The sequence below is a fragment of the Manacus vitellinus genome, unplaced genomic scaffold, assembly GCF_001715985.3.
Source record: "Manacus vitellinus isolate BGI_N305 unplaced genomic scaffold, ASM171598v3 scaffold_60_pilon, whole genome shotgun sequence".
Lineage (NCBI taxonomy): Eukaryota > Metazoa > Chordata > Aves > Passeriformes > Pipridae > Manacus > Manacus vitellinus.
In genome coordinates this window covers 2,160,660-2,179,562 of record NW_021940687.1, presented here as the reverse complement: position 1 = coordinate 2,179,562, position 18,903 = coordinate 2,160,660, and the positions used below count along the sequence as shown (strand labels likewise).

The window sequence follows — 18,903 nt, the reverse complement described above, 5'->3', positions numbered from 1 at the left end:
GCTGTTCTCAGGATACTGTGAAACACTTGTACCATCACTCTCCTACCCCTAACTTACTTTCACTGTACCAACCAGGCACGAGGCTCAGTTCAGTAACTGCAGAACATTTACACACAGCAGTTGCTGAAGGCAATTCTGAACAAGAAACAACAAAAAAAAATTCTGTTAATTATTCTGTAATATTTGGTATAAGAACCTCCATTTATTGCCTGTAAATATGTTCATTGCAGTGACTCTGAAAAAGAAAACTAAGAGGACTGTACAGTATCAAAAGTAATAAATTTTTAAAAGATTATAGGTTTTAGGGCGTTTAAAGGCTTTCTGCAATGCTGGCTGAAATGTAACAATAGGAATGAACAGACTGCAGTTTCTGTCTGAATGTTTCTTGTTAGGAGTCTGTTTTTGTAGCAGAAAACAAATATTCTCCATCACCTCCACTGGCAGCTTTATCTCTCTGTAATACACAGGCAAGACATATTACACTGAAACAGCATCCAAAGGCCAATTCAAGGATAACACACACACCAGATGCTCAATTTTAGGGTTTATTTCATCTGCTAACATTCATTCTTGATCTAGACAAAACAATTTTGATGATTTTTAATTCAATTTTTCTTGTGGAAGAAAAGAAAAAACCATTTTAACACTTTTTGTAAGATGTCATAAATAAATATATAAAGCTTTAAGTGTTACTTGGCTCAAGTTAAAATTTGCCTTTTATTTTTTGTTTTTTTTTCAAGTTCCTGAAGTGGGGGAAAAAAGTGCAAACCATACATATTCAGCTCAGTGGAATGACTCCAGCCACAATCACTTTCAGAGAAGCTGAATCTGTTTGATCTACAATATGGAGGATGGAAGGTAGGTGGGGAACAGCTGTATTTTTTTACCCTCAGTCACACAACTCCTAGAAGAACTGAGTTCCTTGGTAGGTAAAGCACACAAGAAAGAGGAGAGGAAGAAGAAGAAAATTCTGCCTGCATTGTCCCTTCTGTGCAGATTGTGCAGCAGAGAGGAAAGAAGAGACAATATAAGCAAAGCCTCAGATGAAAAGAAATTACAATGGAAAATAAAATCAGATACCAATGGAGATGGAGAAAAATCCTGTGACTATTGTGTGTTTGCCTGGCAGACTACACATAAACACAGAGGAAGTTCACATTGAGAGAGGGTGGGGATTTTTGTCTTGTCCTTATGAAAAAAAAAGATTAAAAGGGGCAATAAAAATAAGTTAAATCATATTCCAATATGTACAAAACAAATCATGCTCAGTAAACCATTTGAATATAAAATTATTCATTATAGTACAACTCTCTCAATCCAGTCTGCAGAACTGACACCTGGGGGAAAACGGGAAGGGGGAGTTGTGGGGCTTTGAGGAGACAGACTCATTTGCAAATCTTGTTTTTTTCAGCTTGCATGGCTAAGAATTACAGAGAAAACTGCCTGCAGCTGGGATGACACAGGCTTTAACACTGCTTATCTGGGCTGCACTCACCTTGGCAGAACTCCTGTGGCTGGGGCAAAACAGCCACGGAGAGCTGGGACTGTGTGCACAGGCATGAGCTCTGCTGCATCCTGCTTTACCTGAGCTGCTGCTCACTGACCTGTGCTATAAAGGCTTGGCTCTACTCCTGATCAGGCAGAGAATCCTGTGTTCACTTCTGCCTCTGGAACATGATCTGCTAAGATTAGTGAAAACAAGAACAAAAAGAGAACGCAGCCAGTCCTGTGATTTGAATCCAGCAGGTAGTGCCAGTTGTATTCCAAGCTATAGCCCTGGGAATACAACATTTAGCATAGTTTGGGTGGTGAATTCCTGTAGCATTACCCTTTTTTGTGACATTTGGAAAATTCTGTGGGACAGGAGGGGTTCTGAGTAACACCACCAGTAGGAAGCTAGAGATGCTTTAACCCCAGGATATGAATCTGGGCCAGGCCCTGTGCTGTAATGTTAATCATTACCTCCTGTAGCTGTCCAGTGATCTCTATGAAGTGACTTGATGGGCTCAGAATTGAAAACTTCCTAATTGTCTGTACTGCCACCGTGGTGTCCTCCTGCCTCGCTCACACTCTCTGCAACTGCAGCTCTTTCGTGCTCCAACAGGACAGTCCTGGGAGAGAGGATGCAAAACCTTGTTGGGATCTTCCTTATGCTGCTTCCATTGCCATCCCAGTTTTGTGAGAGACTATGGAGTGCAAAAACATCAACCTGAAGTGCTTCTCATTTATTCCAAAATGTTGGGCATGAAGGGAGAAATTCAGACAAGCCAGAAATTCACACTGATCCTTTGATGAAGTAATTTTTTTTTTTACGATTTTGAATCCTGTGATAGTCTGGGCTGGCAACCTGACCAGTCAATCCTGCATTTTGTGACCCAGGCGGGGTACAAGATGGCACCTGACTGCCTGGAAAATTTTGGAGAAGGCAAACTCCCTCAAGGCAGCTAGGTGGGACGAGGCGAATCAGCAATAAAAAGTTTTCTTCAGCAACAACACCCACCAAGCAGTGAAGTTTACACTGTTTAGGTGACTAAAAGCAAAGAAGATCTTCTTAGCACTGCAGCATGTCTTGGCCTTTCCACCTGCCAGAGCAGGAATGGAGTCTGCTCAGAAATCCCCACTCCCCATCCCCTCCTGTGGGTGTACAGGGTCAGCACAGTGCAGATTGCAGAGCCCATCCATCATCTGTGCCCTGGTACCTGAGAGCTGCCTGCCCCAACTGCTCGCTCACACTAACACTGCTCGCTGCACAAACCCTCAGAAACATCTCACACAGCCCCAGCTTCCATGGAGGCTTTCCAGGGGGTAACCCTGTGGGATGGACAAGCATCCAACTAAGTAAAATCTGAATTCAGGGGGAACTGCCTCGCCAACTCCCCAAGAGACAGGTCGCAATCGTGCACCTGCCCTCGGCACTCCAGTGCTCACCTGACCTGACCTGGGTCAGGATGCACTGACAACCCCTGAAGAAACACTTCTTGTAGGGAAGATGGTCTTGATGTGTCCCTAAGTCACGGGGAAAACATTTTGGAAGAAAGGGGCAGATATTGAACAAGAATGTACTATCTGGCCACTACTTCTGCTGGAGTGCCTTAAAGCTGTTGGTCTCCATTAATTTTAAAACTACACACACATTTTCCATGTTATTGTAGCATCAAATTATCAATCCTAAAAATAAAAGAAATAGTACCACTTCAAACTGTGGTACATATAAACCACAAAAAACTACATTCACATTATGTTAAAAAAGTTCCCTTGAACCCACTAAAGGAGGAAGGTAGTGCCAGGTACATCCTGCAACCTGTGCTCTGGCACACAGCACTTAGAATAAATTAATTCATGGCCTACAGCCATGACCAGATCAGCACAACAGCCAGGGTGAGGGATGGCTTTTGGGCCATTCTCTTCCTTATTTAGGATCTGTTTCAAAATGCCCTATACTTTTATACTTTGGAGTACCTTCTTAGAGTCTATAAATTTGTTATTCCCAATATACAGGTGGGGAAACTGAGGCATGTGTTGGGTGCAGGATTTAAATCTAGAAAACTCTGCCTCAGTGCTTAAGTGAGGTTAGCCTTCCTTTTGTGGGTTGAAGTAAAACTGTTAACAAGACAGTTTTCAATATAGTTTCATTTCTTTTGCTTGTTACTGCAATATATTACAAAGAAAATGTTGGAACAAGGTCTTCTACTGACATGCTTTTAAGGTCAGAGGCTGCCTCTGATTCAGACAACCCTGCAGACAGATCCATTAACATCCAGCTGGTTACTCAGAGCCTGTAGCACAGAAAGAGCTCAGGCAGACACGGCCTAATCACGACACAGTCCCGACAGTGCCACGTGAACGGGGACGAGCTGCAGTAACCACTTGTGCATTATGGATCCGTCAGGCAGGACGCACAGCCTCTGGGCAAAGCTGGAAACTGTGCACAGAAACAGTTGCTTTTTATATCTTGTGTATTGGTTTTGTGGGTAAACAGCCTGTAAAACTGCATTTTTAAAATACAAATGTTTTCTTTAGTTACAGCAACACATAAAAGCGCTGGGAACTAGCAGACATAGCTTCTCCCAGTCTTGGAATCAAGAGATGAGCAAATGGAGTTGTAATACCTTCTGCCCCCAAGCCAACCACCAAATACTACTTCATTTTGCTTCCCAATTTTCACCTAGGAGGAAACAGGGGCCATTTTGTGGCAGAAGTAGTGACACAACCTTAAAGACATCGACACCACCAGCACATTCTGGTACCAGCTGAAGGCATGAGCAACAACGTCCCACTGTGCCTGCAGACAGGTGAGCATGTGCTTGAGCACTTTGCAGCAGCAGGATGCAGACCTGACCAAAATCCATCTGAAATCAATAGGAAAGACATCCTTTGACTTTGGTAGACTTTGGCTCAGGGCTGTAACAGGGCTGTAATTGAGCCCAAAGTGCTGTTTGTATTTTCTGTTCTCAAGTTTTCAGTCATCTTTACTCTTCTGGAGAAGAACATCTCCAAAAGTAAGGTGTATCCCCCAGGGTGTGCACAGAAGAACAAAGCCCCTCTTTTGCAAAATTCAGTCTGAATTTGAAACTGTTGGAAACAGTGTACAGAGGCAGAGAGAAAATTAAAATACAAACCAAGCAGCACATCAGTGGATTTGTGTGATGGGAAAGGGATGCTGTAAAAACGACATGTTAAAGTTGAATGCATCAGCTCTCTGCCTCTTCTCCAGTGATTTCAATGCCATATTTGATTTGCAGTTAACATGGCCTTTGAAAATCAAATCATATTCCATTTGGTTCAGAGTTTGCCCTAAACAATAGCTGGTTCAGGTCTTACAGGCTGAGCAATAACGGGGTGAGACATGAACCAGGCAAAAACTACTTCATTTCCATGCTTTCAACCAAAGAGAGAAGTGCTTGCAACAGCAAAAAAATAAGCCATACTTTAATTTGGTGAGTGGGAAGAGGAATTAGAGAAGTCATTGTTGTTCTATGACTCAAAAGTCAGTAAGCAGAACCTGGTTAGACTGTCCCCACACTGGAGGATTAAACTTACATGAGCCTCTAAAAAACAGCATTGAAAGAGAAAGAGTTCTGCTTTGAGAGTGGTCTGAGACTAAAAAAACATTATCCATGATTCTCCTTTCCAGTTTTATGAACACAGCTTGTTCATTTAAAGTAAGAGCTGCAGAACAGGCACCCTGCCAAAAGACAATGTGCACCGTGTCATAATTAATTCAGACCCATAGTCAGAAATTTTCACAGCTCTGGAAGAGAGCTCCATCCTGTTCCCACTTAAATCAGTTCTACTGACTTCACTGGAAGCAAGCTGATGCCCATTATCTCTTGATAAAAGCAAGTAAAAATAACTGTAAAAATACAGATAGGGTACATCTGTATGCTTATTCTGGGTCAGCATTTCACATAGCAACAAACAAAACAAAATCACGCCCTCGTCATGTTCCCATTAATGACTGATCATTTGCAGGGTCTTCCTGGAACCTTGTTGTGCAGATTTATGAGGGAGTGTTTAATTTCATCTTCCTTTTCCTCAGTATGTAGGATAGGGTTTTCATGTGCTGTTAACACATAATACTGATGACGGCGTGAGCAGCACTGGTGTAGGGTGACAGGATGGTATGTGAGTGCATGTTTGAGCCCATGTGGAATTTCGTTGGCTTTTATCTTGTTTTGGGACCTGTCTGGGAAACAAATCTGGGAGCTCTGTGCATGAATTCTCTATTATTTTTGGGATGAAGTTGCATATGTACATGTGATACCAGTGCAACGTATCAAAACCACTGTGCTAAGTACATATCCCAGGCCATAGTCAATTTGCTTTAATGTTTCTCATCCTCTAGCTATTTTTCTTCTTCTTTTGTTTTTGTGGTGCTCTACGTTCTGGCAGTGGCTGCCAGCTGACACACTGGGACTGCCCGTGTGCTCAGCTCAGCCTGACAGGAGAGCACATCCTCAACTCAGTCACCATTATCAGTTACAAACAACACAATTCCTATCCCGCCTCCCACACAAAAGAAAACCTCAGTTTCCTTGGTTTTTAATTATGTGTCTTTATATCATTATGCTCAGGGAATAAATAGATTTTTAAAAATCCTACTTCTGCCATTTGTGTTTCAATTGTGAGGATAAGAAACATTCTTCTGTATTTGGCCTTACAAGCGGGTAACTGCATTTGTGCATTTTTTACCTCTGCATTAGAATGTTGACCCTTTTTTTTATTTTTATGTATTTATTGTTTTTTTTTAAGAATCTCATCGGTCTTGTAAGAAACAGTAAAAAGACCCTATGCTTAAGGAAGCAATCTATCTTCTGTTTTACAGACTTGCTTTTAAATAAAATATTTTTTTGTTGGTTTTGTAATTTTACTTCCATGATCTCTTATATGGAAACCCTAGAATATCATTAATATAAAAGTCTGCCTAGGCTACCACTTCTCTATAATATGGCTCATGTAGTCCTCAGTGGGCAAACGTCCTTGCTCTTCGGTCTCTTCCTTGGGAAGTGCTTCATTGGACCGGTGAAGAAGCCTCTCTTCCCGATTCTTTATCCTCTGCTCCATCCTCTCCAGCTGCCGTTTGTACTGGTAGCGCTGTTGGAAGAGGTCCTTTGCATAGTCATAGAGCTGCATGTCCAAGTCATTGAGCTCCTCGATCCTGCGGATAGTGTCATTGTCCACCTCCACCCCTCCTGCCCTGGTGCTGTTGTACTGCATAAAGGGCCGGATGAATTTCAGGTTAAAAGTTCTCTCAAACAGGTACTGAGTCTTTCTCTGGAACTCTGTCAGGCCGAAGAAGGCCATGTCTTTGAGGTTTTTTTTCGCGCTCTCCAGCAGGATCTGTGCTCGCTTGTTCTCTGGGATGAAGGACATGTTGTAGCAGCCCACCAAGCTCAAGTCAGCCAACATCCTCACTTGGCGGTTGTTGGCCAAGTTATAGGGGCAATCCATGAACTCCTGCAGCGTGCAGCCCGACCAGTCTGTGCCTTCATAGCACGATGGCAGCTCTTCAGGAGTTGGTGTCCTGCCATCACACATGTGCAAGGAGGTCTTCCAAGTGGCTCCTCGTTGGACGTGACGCCATTCGCTGAGGTAACGAGATACGGGGTCTCTCAGCAGCGTGATGTAGTAAAACTTTCTACAAGAGGAAGAGAAAATAGAGTAAATATTCTGCTAGTAATAAGAAAGATGCTTGGCAAGCAGAAATCTGGTGCAGACAGCAAAAAAAGTTGAGTAAATCAACATCACAACATCCTTTCCACCGTATTCTTGGATTATTTTCTTTCAATATCTCATGTGAAGGAGGTTGTGCAACATTAGACCCATGTTTCCGTCTCTCATAGCCCCACATTTTAGCCTTGCCAAGTAATAACACTTTCACCAGGACGACATCCACTTCCAGTAACAGACTGCAATGTCAGAACAAATCATCAGGAGTGAACCAATCTACCACCTTCAGAGAGCAACTGTGACTCCAGGGACTGCCTGGCCTTTCACACCAACCACCATGTGCCCTCTGCATCAGCCAGGACTCGCTCCACAGTACAGCCCAGCAGCCCATCTGTTTATGAGCTGGTCCTATCACTTTCACTTCATGCAGATGCTGACCAGGACACCTACTGCTTGATTGATCCGCTGCCGAGCTGGAATCTGGGAGTCTGCAGTGAGTAGCAGGATAACACCACAGGCAAATAAGTGAAAAACAATGGGAAATCAGGAATGCAATATGCTTTGCAGAAAGAGAAGGCTAAGCTGACAATGAGCAATAGCAGCAATAATTTATTCCCATTTCAGCCAACCTGATATCAAATCAAACAAACTTTAGATACACTTTTGACATATGAGACTAAAAAGAAAGAAAAAGCAAGACAATCAGGAAGAACACACATAGTGACATGGGGCATTCCTGCTGTTCCAAGTATAATGCAGTCCCCAACAATACAAACTGTCCTAGAACTGAAAACATGACAGCTGTACAGAGACCCTCAGGCTTCAGCCCACCTTGAGCCTGGAAAAAGTTCTGGGATTGACAGTGGTGGCAGTCTGCAACAGCCCTCTCCAGACATAGGGAACTGGGTCTTTTCTTCTCTAACTACCAGTAGCTTGGGACTGAGGAGTCTCTGTGCATTTCTAGAATGAGGAAATACCTCTGCTTGCTAAGGCTGGCAGGGAATTAAACCCACATGCGGGTGCAGGGGGCTGTGTGACACCTTGCTTTGGCAGGTAATGCACACATGCTGCTGGAGTGGTGGAGGATCTACCTCCCCCTCAGGAGTGCATCTTTGGAATGCTGCTCCAACTCACTGCCCTGCCAGCATGGCTTGGGAACACTGGATGTGATGGCCATTGCGAGGCCACCGCACAGTTTCTTGAGGTAAAGAAAAAGTAAAAGTATCCTGCTTTGGCTAGTTTTAAACCACCCATGTTTTCCTAGCACGTTCAGTATTATTCTTCCTAATAGTAGCCTAAATTACTGCAATAAGAGCAATTTAATTTAAAAAAAAACTCATCAAAGTCATTGCCCAGGAAGTCTGATATTAATGAATGCTTGCTTTCCCAATTTATTACTAACTTGCAGAAGGGTTGTTCCAAAGCAGTCAATTTTGGTCTTTCTAACAATGGCAATGGATGTCCATTCTGGCTCCAATTCCTCTCCTCCTCCTGCCTTCAGAACCAGGGCTGGTAAAAACATTTGCTATTTTTGGAAACTTTTCCATCTCTCTTCATAGCAAAAGTATCAGGCTGTCTAGTAATACTGCCCAGTACTGTCTGTGTACAGGGAGAGGGGAGAAAGAAGGGGAGCAGAGTACAAAAGAGAAACACTTTCCTTAAATCTACCTCTTTTTCATCCCTTTGCCTTGCAGCCTGTAATGATTCCACTACCCTGACTGAGAGGCAGCTGTGATTTATACAGTCTGAGCTAAGAAACCTCTAACAGATGGGGATAAAATATGACAGTGGAAGGAAAAGGAAGGCAGTGATGAATGCCAGATGTTCAAGTGACAGACATTGATGCTAAACACTACCAGCAGTTTTTGACTTGGGAACTGCAGTGGACTTTTTATTTACACCAATGTAATCCAAAGGTTGCATTTATCCCTGAGCAGGCTGAAGCCCATCATTATTTCGTGGCTTACAGAAGCAACTACAAGGTTCACCTAAGATTAGGGACTCATTTGTGAGGTATCCAAAGACACAGGAGGAGCTGATTCCTGTCCAAACCTGCTGTCTGTGCAAGTATGGATAGGGAAAAAAGGAAGAATTAGCATCTGCATTTGGTAGACAGGGGAACCACAAACATTAATAAGCCAAATATACAATAATAAATATATTATTATAAATGATAAATATAATAAATTCAAATGGGTGTTTGTTGTAGAGCTGGCACAAAACTGATTCCTGTAAGCCTGAGTCCAGCTTATGTTCTCTCTGTCTCTGTTTAAATTTTAGGAGTCAATTAGTAAATCAGGTTAAGAAATATCATGCAAAGCTTCAGGAGTCCACTGAAACAGAGACAGCTTGAACAGGACATGGATTGAAAAAAGCTTAAGGAGCAAGTATTTCTTTCTTCACACCTGCACTGTAAGAGTTCCTACCTTAGTTGAGGTGATACACTAGTAAATATTTTACCATGAGTGATCTCTCTCAAAGATTCATCTCAGAAAACACAGGAAAATAGGTTACATTTTTTGAAATTTTACTGAACTCCTTCCAGCTCTGTCACACAGAAAGTGCTTGAAGGAAGGAGCTTCCCTCCTAACACAGAAATCAAATTTATCTTTGGAAACTGGAATACAGGCACAGGAACCAGGCCCCTGGAGGTACTTCAGGAAGCTGCCCCAGTGGGGTATAAATAAAATTAAAAAAACCTCAACAAACAAACCCCAACAGAGACTTCAAAGCAAAAGAATAGTTTAAACTGTGTAAGTTGAGACCCACCATTGACACAGTGAAAGTTTCGCTCTCAAACTTGTATTTAGCTTTCTGGAAGGATCTTAAGTTTCTGAAGTACAGATTCCCTCAGCTCTCAGGCAAGTGAACAGCTCATCTTCAGGAAGACTGGGACCTCAGGAGCCAGGGATGTGCCACTTAGATGTCAGATGGATGACCATGGAAATATGCACCCAGGGCACTTAAGAGGCTGAAGTTTCCATTCCCAAAGTTCAGTACTTAGGGATTACTTTTAAGTTTAGAGAAAAGGTGGGTAACTCTAAAGCATCATCTATTAGCAGTGTTATTAGAGCCATGAGAAGGTCAGGGGAACTCTGTGCCAGCGTGGCTGAGAACATGGGCAGTGCCACTTGTCAGCAGGGGCTTGAAATTCCTGAGGAACCACAGGCCAGTTTGGCCATGCAGTGCCAAGTCTCACTGGCCTTTCTGGCCTGAACAAGCCTGAGCAAGAAAAATGGACATTCAGGTTAGTAAGATACTTTTGTTTTTCCTCCCACATGACGTGGGGCAGAGCCTCATGAATGCTTGGGGTTGTGATCCCCAAGGGGACAAAGACAAGCAGAAGCTGAAGTCACACCTCTGCTTTTTCTTGCATCACCGTTCCTGGCAGCCCCAACAAGAAAATCCACCTGAAGCTCCCTGAGGTATTTGCAGAGTTGCAACCTGGACCTGCACGCAAACAGCATAGTTTTGTACAAGGAAAGAATCTCTAGTGTATCTATTAAATAGAATAGAATTAAAGAATGTTTTTGATAAACAACCCTGTATTAGAATTGAAGCTTCAGGAAGAACAAAATCCAATATTAGAAAGGAAGGGCAATCTTGTGGTTGTAGTGCACAAATGAATTCAGGAAACCTCAGTTTAAGTGCCCCTTCTGTCAAAATTAGCCTGTGTGTCCCAGACAAATCTCTCTCTCTGCCCCTGTTTCCCATGTGCGAAGGGTTCACAATGTTTCCTTTGTCTGTTTTGGAAATTCAAAACATAACATCTTTTGGAGCAGGAGCCGTCTCCTTCCCTGATTATGCAAAGCCCCTGTTTCAGCACGGATGGAGGTCAGAGGACAATAGTTAACTGAAGGCATATTTTCATGACACAGGCGTCAGAGGCACTGCTGCCCCACAGGATTCCCATCCGGATTTCTCCTTCCCACCCTCACAGAGCAGCACAAAGCAGCCTCAGTATTGCCAGCAGAGGTATTTTGCAGGGCCATGCTGCAAATGCAGCCTCCGAGCAGCCCTGGGTTAAAAATAACCCTTTCTTTTGTGGCTGAAGCCCCCTTTTAGTAATAATCTGTCTTAGTTCCTGTAAGCAGGTTCCTCAGTTAATGAAGGGAAAATGCAACCCTTCTTCCTCTAAAAAAACAATTCCTTCTCTTTTGCTAACAACCAGTCAACATAATTCTGATAAAATGACAGATTCTAAATATGATGCTATTATCTCTCTTCATTTCCACGCTTTCCTACACTCTGATACACTTTTCTTACTTCTCACTGCTGGTCTCTAAAATCTGCCAAGAACTGCTTATTTGACTGTGTAATCCCCTATTCTTTGCTATGCTTAAATGCTTCCCTCCCACACAGCCAAAATATCTCTTTTTTTTTTTTTTTATTTCTACAGGTTCTTCACTGAGCTTTCAAGTATCCCTCACAGGAAAAGCAAAATCTGTAACAAGTCCTTCTTGACTACTGTGATGGTCTTCCACCAGATAAAGAAAAAATACGGATAGTTACTTCCAACCATAAATGCTTCATCTGCCTGCCAGGAGGGGGAAGGGTAAGGAAGCTGCCTAGGTCAACTTCAACCAAGTAATCCCAAATTCTCAAAGCAACATGCCCCCAGGCTATAATTTTTCTCCTGATAAAGAATTAAAAAAAATGTTAAAAAGTCTTTTTCTATCCTTGCTGAATTAACTGAACAGGGTGTCCGCCAGCTTGCAGGAATGAGGAATACTGTTTTGTTTAAAAGAAGTAGTAGCACCAAATTTGTGGCTGATTTAAGGCATCCTTGTAAGCCAAGCCCATGTATTACACACTCCTCAAATCATTCGAGAGGGTCCTTATTCCATTCCTACTGGCTCACTGTAAATAGTTTATCACTGAAACAACCAGGGATTTTGCCTCCCACCAGTGAAATTCAGATGTGCACCTTCCCTGCCCTCAGTCTGCAGGGACTGAGGGAGGAAGAAGCAGAGCACTCAGCGTCCCCCCTGTGACCACCTAAACCCTCACCTGACAGAGACACTGAAGGAGACTGCCAGGTAAGGGTTATCTCCACTGAAAACAGACAGTGTATCCTTAAGGAACAGGTCCAGCAAAGACTTACAGGTAAGTCAGGTGTCTCTAGTGACAGACGAGCTGAGAATGTGGCAGATGAAAGGTTACAAAGAATTTATATTCTCATTATAAAGTCATACTAAATGTTACCTACAAATAACAGATGTATGAAAAACTGTTTTCCCCTTCTGCACAGAGAATAACCTTCTGTGACAGTGGGAAACTCTGGGATGCAGAACCCCCTCCAGCCAACCCCATCACCTAGTTCAGTAAAAGCTGCTTCCTGGTTTATTCACCAGCAGTGCATCAAAGCCATCCTTACCATTTTTAAAGCCCAACCTTGGGAAGACTCCACATAATTCCCTTTTCCCTCTACGGTCAGATTTCTTGCATAACAACAACATTCTCAGTTAGAGATTGGAATTTAATATATGTACAATGATTACTTCCTTTGGTAGCAAATAGCCCTAATTTTCCTGCGTCTATTTCCTCTCATCTGGTGTTCATTTACACTCTTCCTGCATTTCACACACAATAAACTCTTCAGTCCTTTAAAACTCATAGAAACAGAAAGAAAACCCCAAACAAACAAATAAACAAAATAAACACATCTTTTCTGTCCCCTGCATTTAAAATAAAGGCTGCAACACAAAGCCCCCAAAGCCAAGAAACTGAATAGCAAACCCGATCCTCCAGCTCTCAGCCTGGGTAAACACCTACACCAAGGATCTTCTTTGCCAGGAAAGGAGAAGGGTGTCAGTGCTTGCCTTGGGGGCTGGGTTTGTTTTGCATAGTTGTGTTTGTTTTGCCTGATGGTTTCTGCATTTGGGACTTGGCTGTATTAAAATATAGGATGTCTGGAAAGGTAACAACCAACCCTTACGTAGGCTCTGCTCACCCTCCAGATCCTCACTCAGGGACTCGTCCCAGGGTCTGATTTCACCACGGGCCATTCCTGGGGCAGTGGTGCCAGGGCTGTGCTGTTGACAGCCCACTGAGAGCCACCCCAAACAACCCTCGGGCTACTCCAGGAGTCAGAGGCAGAGGAGAAGAGCCACGCCTCTCTTTTCCCCCATGTGTTTCATGAAATGTGGAGGATTTTGGACACTTTGAAATCCTGGTGAGGCAGCTTTTCATCATCCCATGACAGTCACACTGCAAGTGCCAGCCCAGGCCATGGAGCTCCTCTGTGTGTATCTGTGTGCACCAAATGCCACATCTGTGTGCAAGGGCACTAGGAGCCATAACAGAGCTGACAGTGAAAGAAGAGACAAAACAGCAAGCAGCAACTCAGGCATTTCGCAAGAGGAACACCCACCTCCCCATCCACTCAAAACAATCTTAAACAAAAGCTCCCTTTTGGTGTTCACAAGCCACGCATGGGCTGAGTCACGGCTTAAAAACACCAGAGAGAGTCAAACAAGACTGCAAGGGCCTTCTCCAGCCTGGTGGTGAAGAGACCTGCAGATGTGAAACCAAGGAAGAGGTCCATCTATGTGCTTGATCCAGTCACCCACAGCAATGCAGCTTTGATTTTGAATCTGTAGGAGTGGTAATGCTGTGTGTCTGCAGCGCAGTGTGAGGTGTCTCTAAAGCTGACCTACAAAGAAAGGCAGGTCTGCAAAGCAATAGTTAGAATAGTATTGCATCTGTACTCCTGTTACATAGAAATTCCTTCTGAATTATACAGGCAAAGGCAGCAGAGCTGGAGTGGAGACACAAAGGATGTAAGCCAGTCACAAGGGCAGATGGGTGGAACGTGGTTTGTCAGAAGGCTGGGAGGGGACACGGAGCCTTGGTGCCCACTGTGGGAGTAGCAGCATGGTCCAGGCTATTCCACACTGATTGGACACATATGGTAATACCAGGGAAGGTTTCACGCCTGGAATCAAATGCATCAAGACAGGTATGGCTCATTCCCTTGAAGCCATCAGAAATGGACACTTTCAGGACCACCATTTCCATGAATGAAACGAGGGTGCACTTTTATCTCAGATGCCAATGTTCATCCTACACTGTTACACACTCAGCCCCGGTTCAGACTTGTTAGCAATGTAATAATAGGTTTTTACCCAGGAAATAAGTGTGGTCCTGTCACTCTCGTGTCTCATGCCTCTTTTATATCCAATTAACAGAACAGAAACAGACTGCGAGTTTTAACAGCATCTCTGCTTTTCATAAAAATTGCGCTGCTGTGTAAGCACAAGAATTTCCTGTTGAACTGTCTCTTTGCAAACAAGTTAATCTAAAAAAAGATACATGGCATGCTCTGAACCTTAGGAGTGAACCGCCAGTTCATTTTTCAAAATGACAGATGTGATGAAAATTGGCCAAAGGCTTGGAAAAAAAAAAGTGGGGGTCAGGGTGAGGGGAGCAGATGGGGGCGGAGAGGAAGGCATTCCAAAGCCCTCTGGAGCCTTGGACTCCTCTAGGACCCATTAAAAGCTTATGTTACTTGCACCGTTTATAAACAAGCGCTTTCTTTTGCCATCATAACCTTCCTCATATCAAGAGCTTAGGAAGTGTTGACTGCTGTCCTCTACTGAAGCAAGGCACCAAAAATGATGGCAAGTTACAAATCAAATGCCTTTGATTTATTACCGTTCCCAAGTTCAGGAGGTTTGTTGTGATTCCTAAGTGACCTCAGCAAACTGCCTAATCAATAGCACACCGGAATGCCGACAGACGGCAATGCAAAGTTTGGGTGCCAGAAGGATTACATTAGTGCTGGCAGAGGACACACGGCAGAAAGGTGGACTGCAACTCCTGCCTGTTCTTTGCATTCTTTTGCTTTTACTATTGCCCCTGCTGTCATCAAGGTAGGAAATTTCAGGAAGGAAAAACACGGCTGTTCTCCAAAAGAAAAATTTTCACTCACTTCACGTATTGGTTCTATCACAGAGACTGCCACTTGTATTGATTCTGGCACTACATAAAATGCAGATTTCAGTAACACATTACACCCATATTTGCTCTAAAATATTTGCTAGAAGAATACTGTATCCCTTTTTTTTTTTAGTAGTTTCTCCCTGTATGTGGCCACATTAGAACCAAGCAAGAAACAAATCAACCCCTCAAGAGTAATGAGACATTTGCAATGAGACACTGAACTTTTCATCCCTGTGTCAGAGTGTCCCACTGGACATGCAGCATAGGATATCAGTTTTCACCCTAGCACTAGGTAAGTGGAAAGCATTTGGGATCTCATTCCAGCTGCACTGTAAGTGCTGTCCCCTAATACATTAGCAGTGCAGGCTGCCATGGCACTGGGACTGAGCTGCACTGGTTCTGCACAGAAATCTGCACACCTTCATGAGTCTCTGCCCTGGGGAGAGAGAGACTGCCAGGCATTTAGCCTCCCCAGGTGTCAAGATGGATGAAATTAATAAAACACGTGAATATTTAAACTAGGAAAGCAGGATTTCTGCATCTGATCCCTGCACACTTCAGGATGCACAAGAAAGAATGATCAGAATATTGCCACACGGAGAAAAGAAAACCAGAAGCAAGTTGATAAAGTGCAAAGACAAAGCAGAAGTAACTATGCAATATGTAAAGATATTTATTTGAAACAACTGTAAATAAAACAGATAGGCTGGAATTTGCATTTTCTTTTGAACTGTAAGTCAGCTTCTCTTGCGAATCATAGAAGCTCCACTGGCTGTGAAATTCAAAAAAGATTCAAGGAAAATGTAACAGCATGATAGACAGGAAATATGGCTCCTTGAAGAAGATTAAATTATAAAGAAACCATACAGGAAGATTAAGGAAGCAAGAATAGTCAGAGGAGCAGATATTGATCGCTTATGCAGGACAATTGAATTTTTCAGCAAAGGGAGGCAATATTTGTGTCAGGCAGCTGCAGCTGCAACACTGCACCCCTGAATTGCTGACTGATCAATCTTGTTCCAATCAAAAACTGATGGATGGCTACTTTTATTGATCTGAGTGGCAAGACTCTGGAAACGGAATCGAGATGCACAGAATTTTTAAACTGGATTGACATACCCTGGACATACAATGGACTAACATTATAACTTTCAGCCAGCCAGTGAACATCAAGAAACAAGACATTCCAAAGAAGAAAAACATGGACAGCAGCTCGACCCATTCCTGGAAACAGGTACAGTGCAAGGACTGGTTTCCAAAGAGCTCTGTGAGCCACACGGGGCTGTCAGCAACAGGGAACAAAGCCATCAGTGTGAGCTCCACACTGCCACACACCCCATGGCATCAGGCAGGGGACTGGCCCTAACTCCATTTTCCCAGTTCCTTCTTAAAATCAGAGCCAGAAGAGGTTCCCACACTGCTGCTTTTCTTGTGAATAGTCATATTAATGGCTTACAAAGAATACCCAAACTCTCTCTCCTCAATGAACTGACTCTCCCTTGCTCAGGAATAGCAGATGCTGTCAAGCAGCAAAAGATAATCCTCACGAAAGCAGAGCTACTAATCAGTCACTTTTACATTTAAGATCACTTGGAGTTGCCACTGCCTTATACTGTTTTTCTAATTAATTGCACTGGAATGCACTTAAGCAAGACCCAGATCAAAGAATCATCTGCAGAGATTGAAATAAATCCTGTCTGTGTTGCTAATGCCTTGGAAATGGATGACTTTCTAAGCCTTCAAAATCCTGAGTACTATGGTTTAAAACTCCAGATACTGTGAGACGCTTTCAAAGGAACAGATTTAAGGATGAAAAGGAAAAATCTCCCTTCATTTGATTGTAAGACAATTAAACAAAGGCAATTGTTCAACTAATTTATTGTGAAGTTTGTGTATCTAAAGTTCCTTATTCTTCACTTTTCTATCACTAGAAATCACAGTTCAGGAGTGTCAATTTTCAGTACAGCAGAATTGTATCATCTTTACAGATTTTTTTAATTTGCTTTTATGAAGGGTTGAAATCTTTTCAAAATAATGATAAATAAAAATGACTGGGGTTGAATGTGTTACCAGTTGGTGCAATAAATCACTGCCTCTTCCTGTATGAGTCTCTCTTTCACGGTCTAGAATATCATCAAAATGCTTTGATTGATTTACAATTTAGTAATCCAGCCATCATCATCCATAATTCTACAATAAACCATGCCACTTAATGTAGCTGTTACAGATGTTCAGAAGTTCATTCCCTGCCTTTCAGGAGGAGATACTGACACAGCAGCTGCAGACACCAGGACTAGCTGGGGAAGAAAAATTTGTTTTCAGCACAGGAAAACATCCCATTTTCCTCTAACAGTGCTCTGTCTTTAAAGCTGAAAGACACGCTGCTAACCTTGATACATCCAGGTTCAATTATTAAACACCAAATATCTGTATGCATGTGCACACCCCCCCACCAGCTGGCAGGAGTAACAAGATGTGTGGCTTCTGTCTAAAACACATAATTTCCTGGGAAATCAAGGCATTACTAAAAGCTGTATGCAAGAAATCCATCAAAGGGTATGCAGTGAACAGCAACGGATCTCAGGCCATCAAGAACTCCACTGTGTCCCGGGTCAGCCCTAAGGAGGGAAGTGCTGGGAGTTTGCTCTTAAAACCACCACCGGAGCTGAGCTGGGCTGAGCAGAAGGGGCTGCAGCCCAATGAAGAGGGGGCTGCTCATTATGCAGTCTCTGTAACCAACACCAGCCCTTCCCCACAGCACAGGCGGAGACTTCGTGGGCATGGCTGTTCATTTTTCTCACAAATTATTGATCTGAAAACAGTAGGTTAATTTTCGGTTTCGACTTCTTCTGCTTGAGCCTGAAAACAACCCAGCATGAGCTGCCCTGCAATTAACACTTTTGTTAAAACTGTTTCCTAAAGAGAAGGAGAATGTGCAACATGCACAGTATGAGGGGTGGGTATTTTATTCCAAACAACAAGAGTACTCCCTGCCAGCCTCAGCAGCCACTGCTCATTTAAAGCAGACATACAGACACATCCAACAGGAATTGTCAAAGTGACGGTCTAGCTCACAGAAACAATTTCTCTCCTAAGTGAATCATTGTGCTGAGGAAGCTAACAAAGACTGCAAAATTCATTAGCTGAGCAGTGCTGGAAAGGGCTGCTCCAAATCCATCACTGCTCCATCCTGGCCAGCCAGCATCCTGTCTCTGGGAGTGACCTGTCCCAGGCACTGCCGAGAGAGGTGCAAAGCTATTTCTAAATACAGGAATCCTCCTGTTTCCTCTCAGCAGCACTTGCAGGAAGCACGAATCAGACTTGTGGTTTGGGGCTTCAGAGGGACATCTGAGTCTTCAAAACTTCAACAGCTGCAGGATTACTCTGCTGGGTGATTCCTCAGACCTGCACACTGTGAGCCTTGAGAGAGTTCTGAAACATCCAGTGGGTATTTCAGAGGGACAGCTCCCCTGCACTGGGAAGAAGGGATATCATGTCCTCACAAATCTTGGGTTCTTCTGCCTCCAAGGGTGGTTAATGGGGTTCCTTGCCCTGTGCTTAGCAGGAATACCTATGAATACCAGAAAAGCAGCAATATGTTGAATGTGATTTTGAAAAGCTGCTTTTTGATTAATAAATCCTTGAAAGGCTTTCAATACAGGCCAACGTTATTCCCTCGCCTTCCACGGGAAGGACTCCTGAGGTGTCCCAGCTGGCCAAAAGGTAGCCAAGCTCTTCTGCAGCTAATTAATAAGTCTAATTATAACAATAAATATAAAAATAATAAAA

General features: G+C 43.2%; 1 protein-coding gene across 1 annotated transcript in view; it reads right to left on the bottom strand.

The window, feature by feature from the left end:
- Positions 1–531: 531 nt before the first annotated feature.
- The window catches only part of HS6ST1 (heparan sulfate 6-O-sulfotransferase 1), a 186,675-nt gene continuing 168,303 nt past the window's right edge, over positions 532–18,903 (bottom strand). Inside the window, exon 2 of the mRNA XM_008930219.4 lies at positions 532–7,138. Within this exon, the coding sequence (XP_008928467.4) occupies positions 6,430–7,138 (709 nt within the window). The 3' untranslated portion in view covers positions 532–6,429. The remainder of the gene's footprint in view (positions 7,139–18,903) is intronic.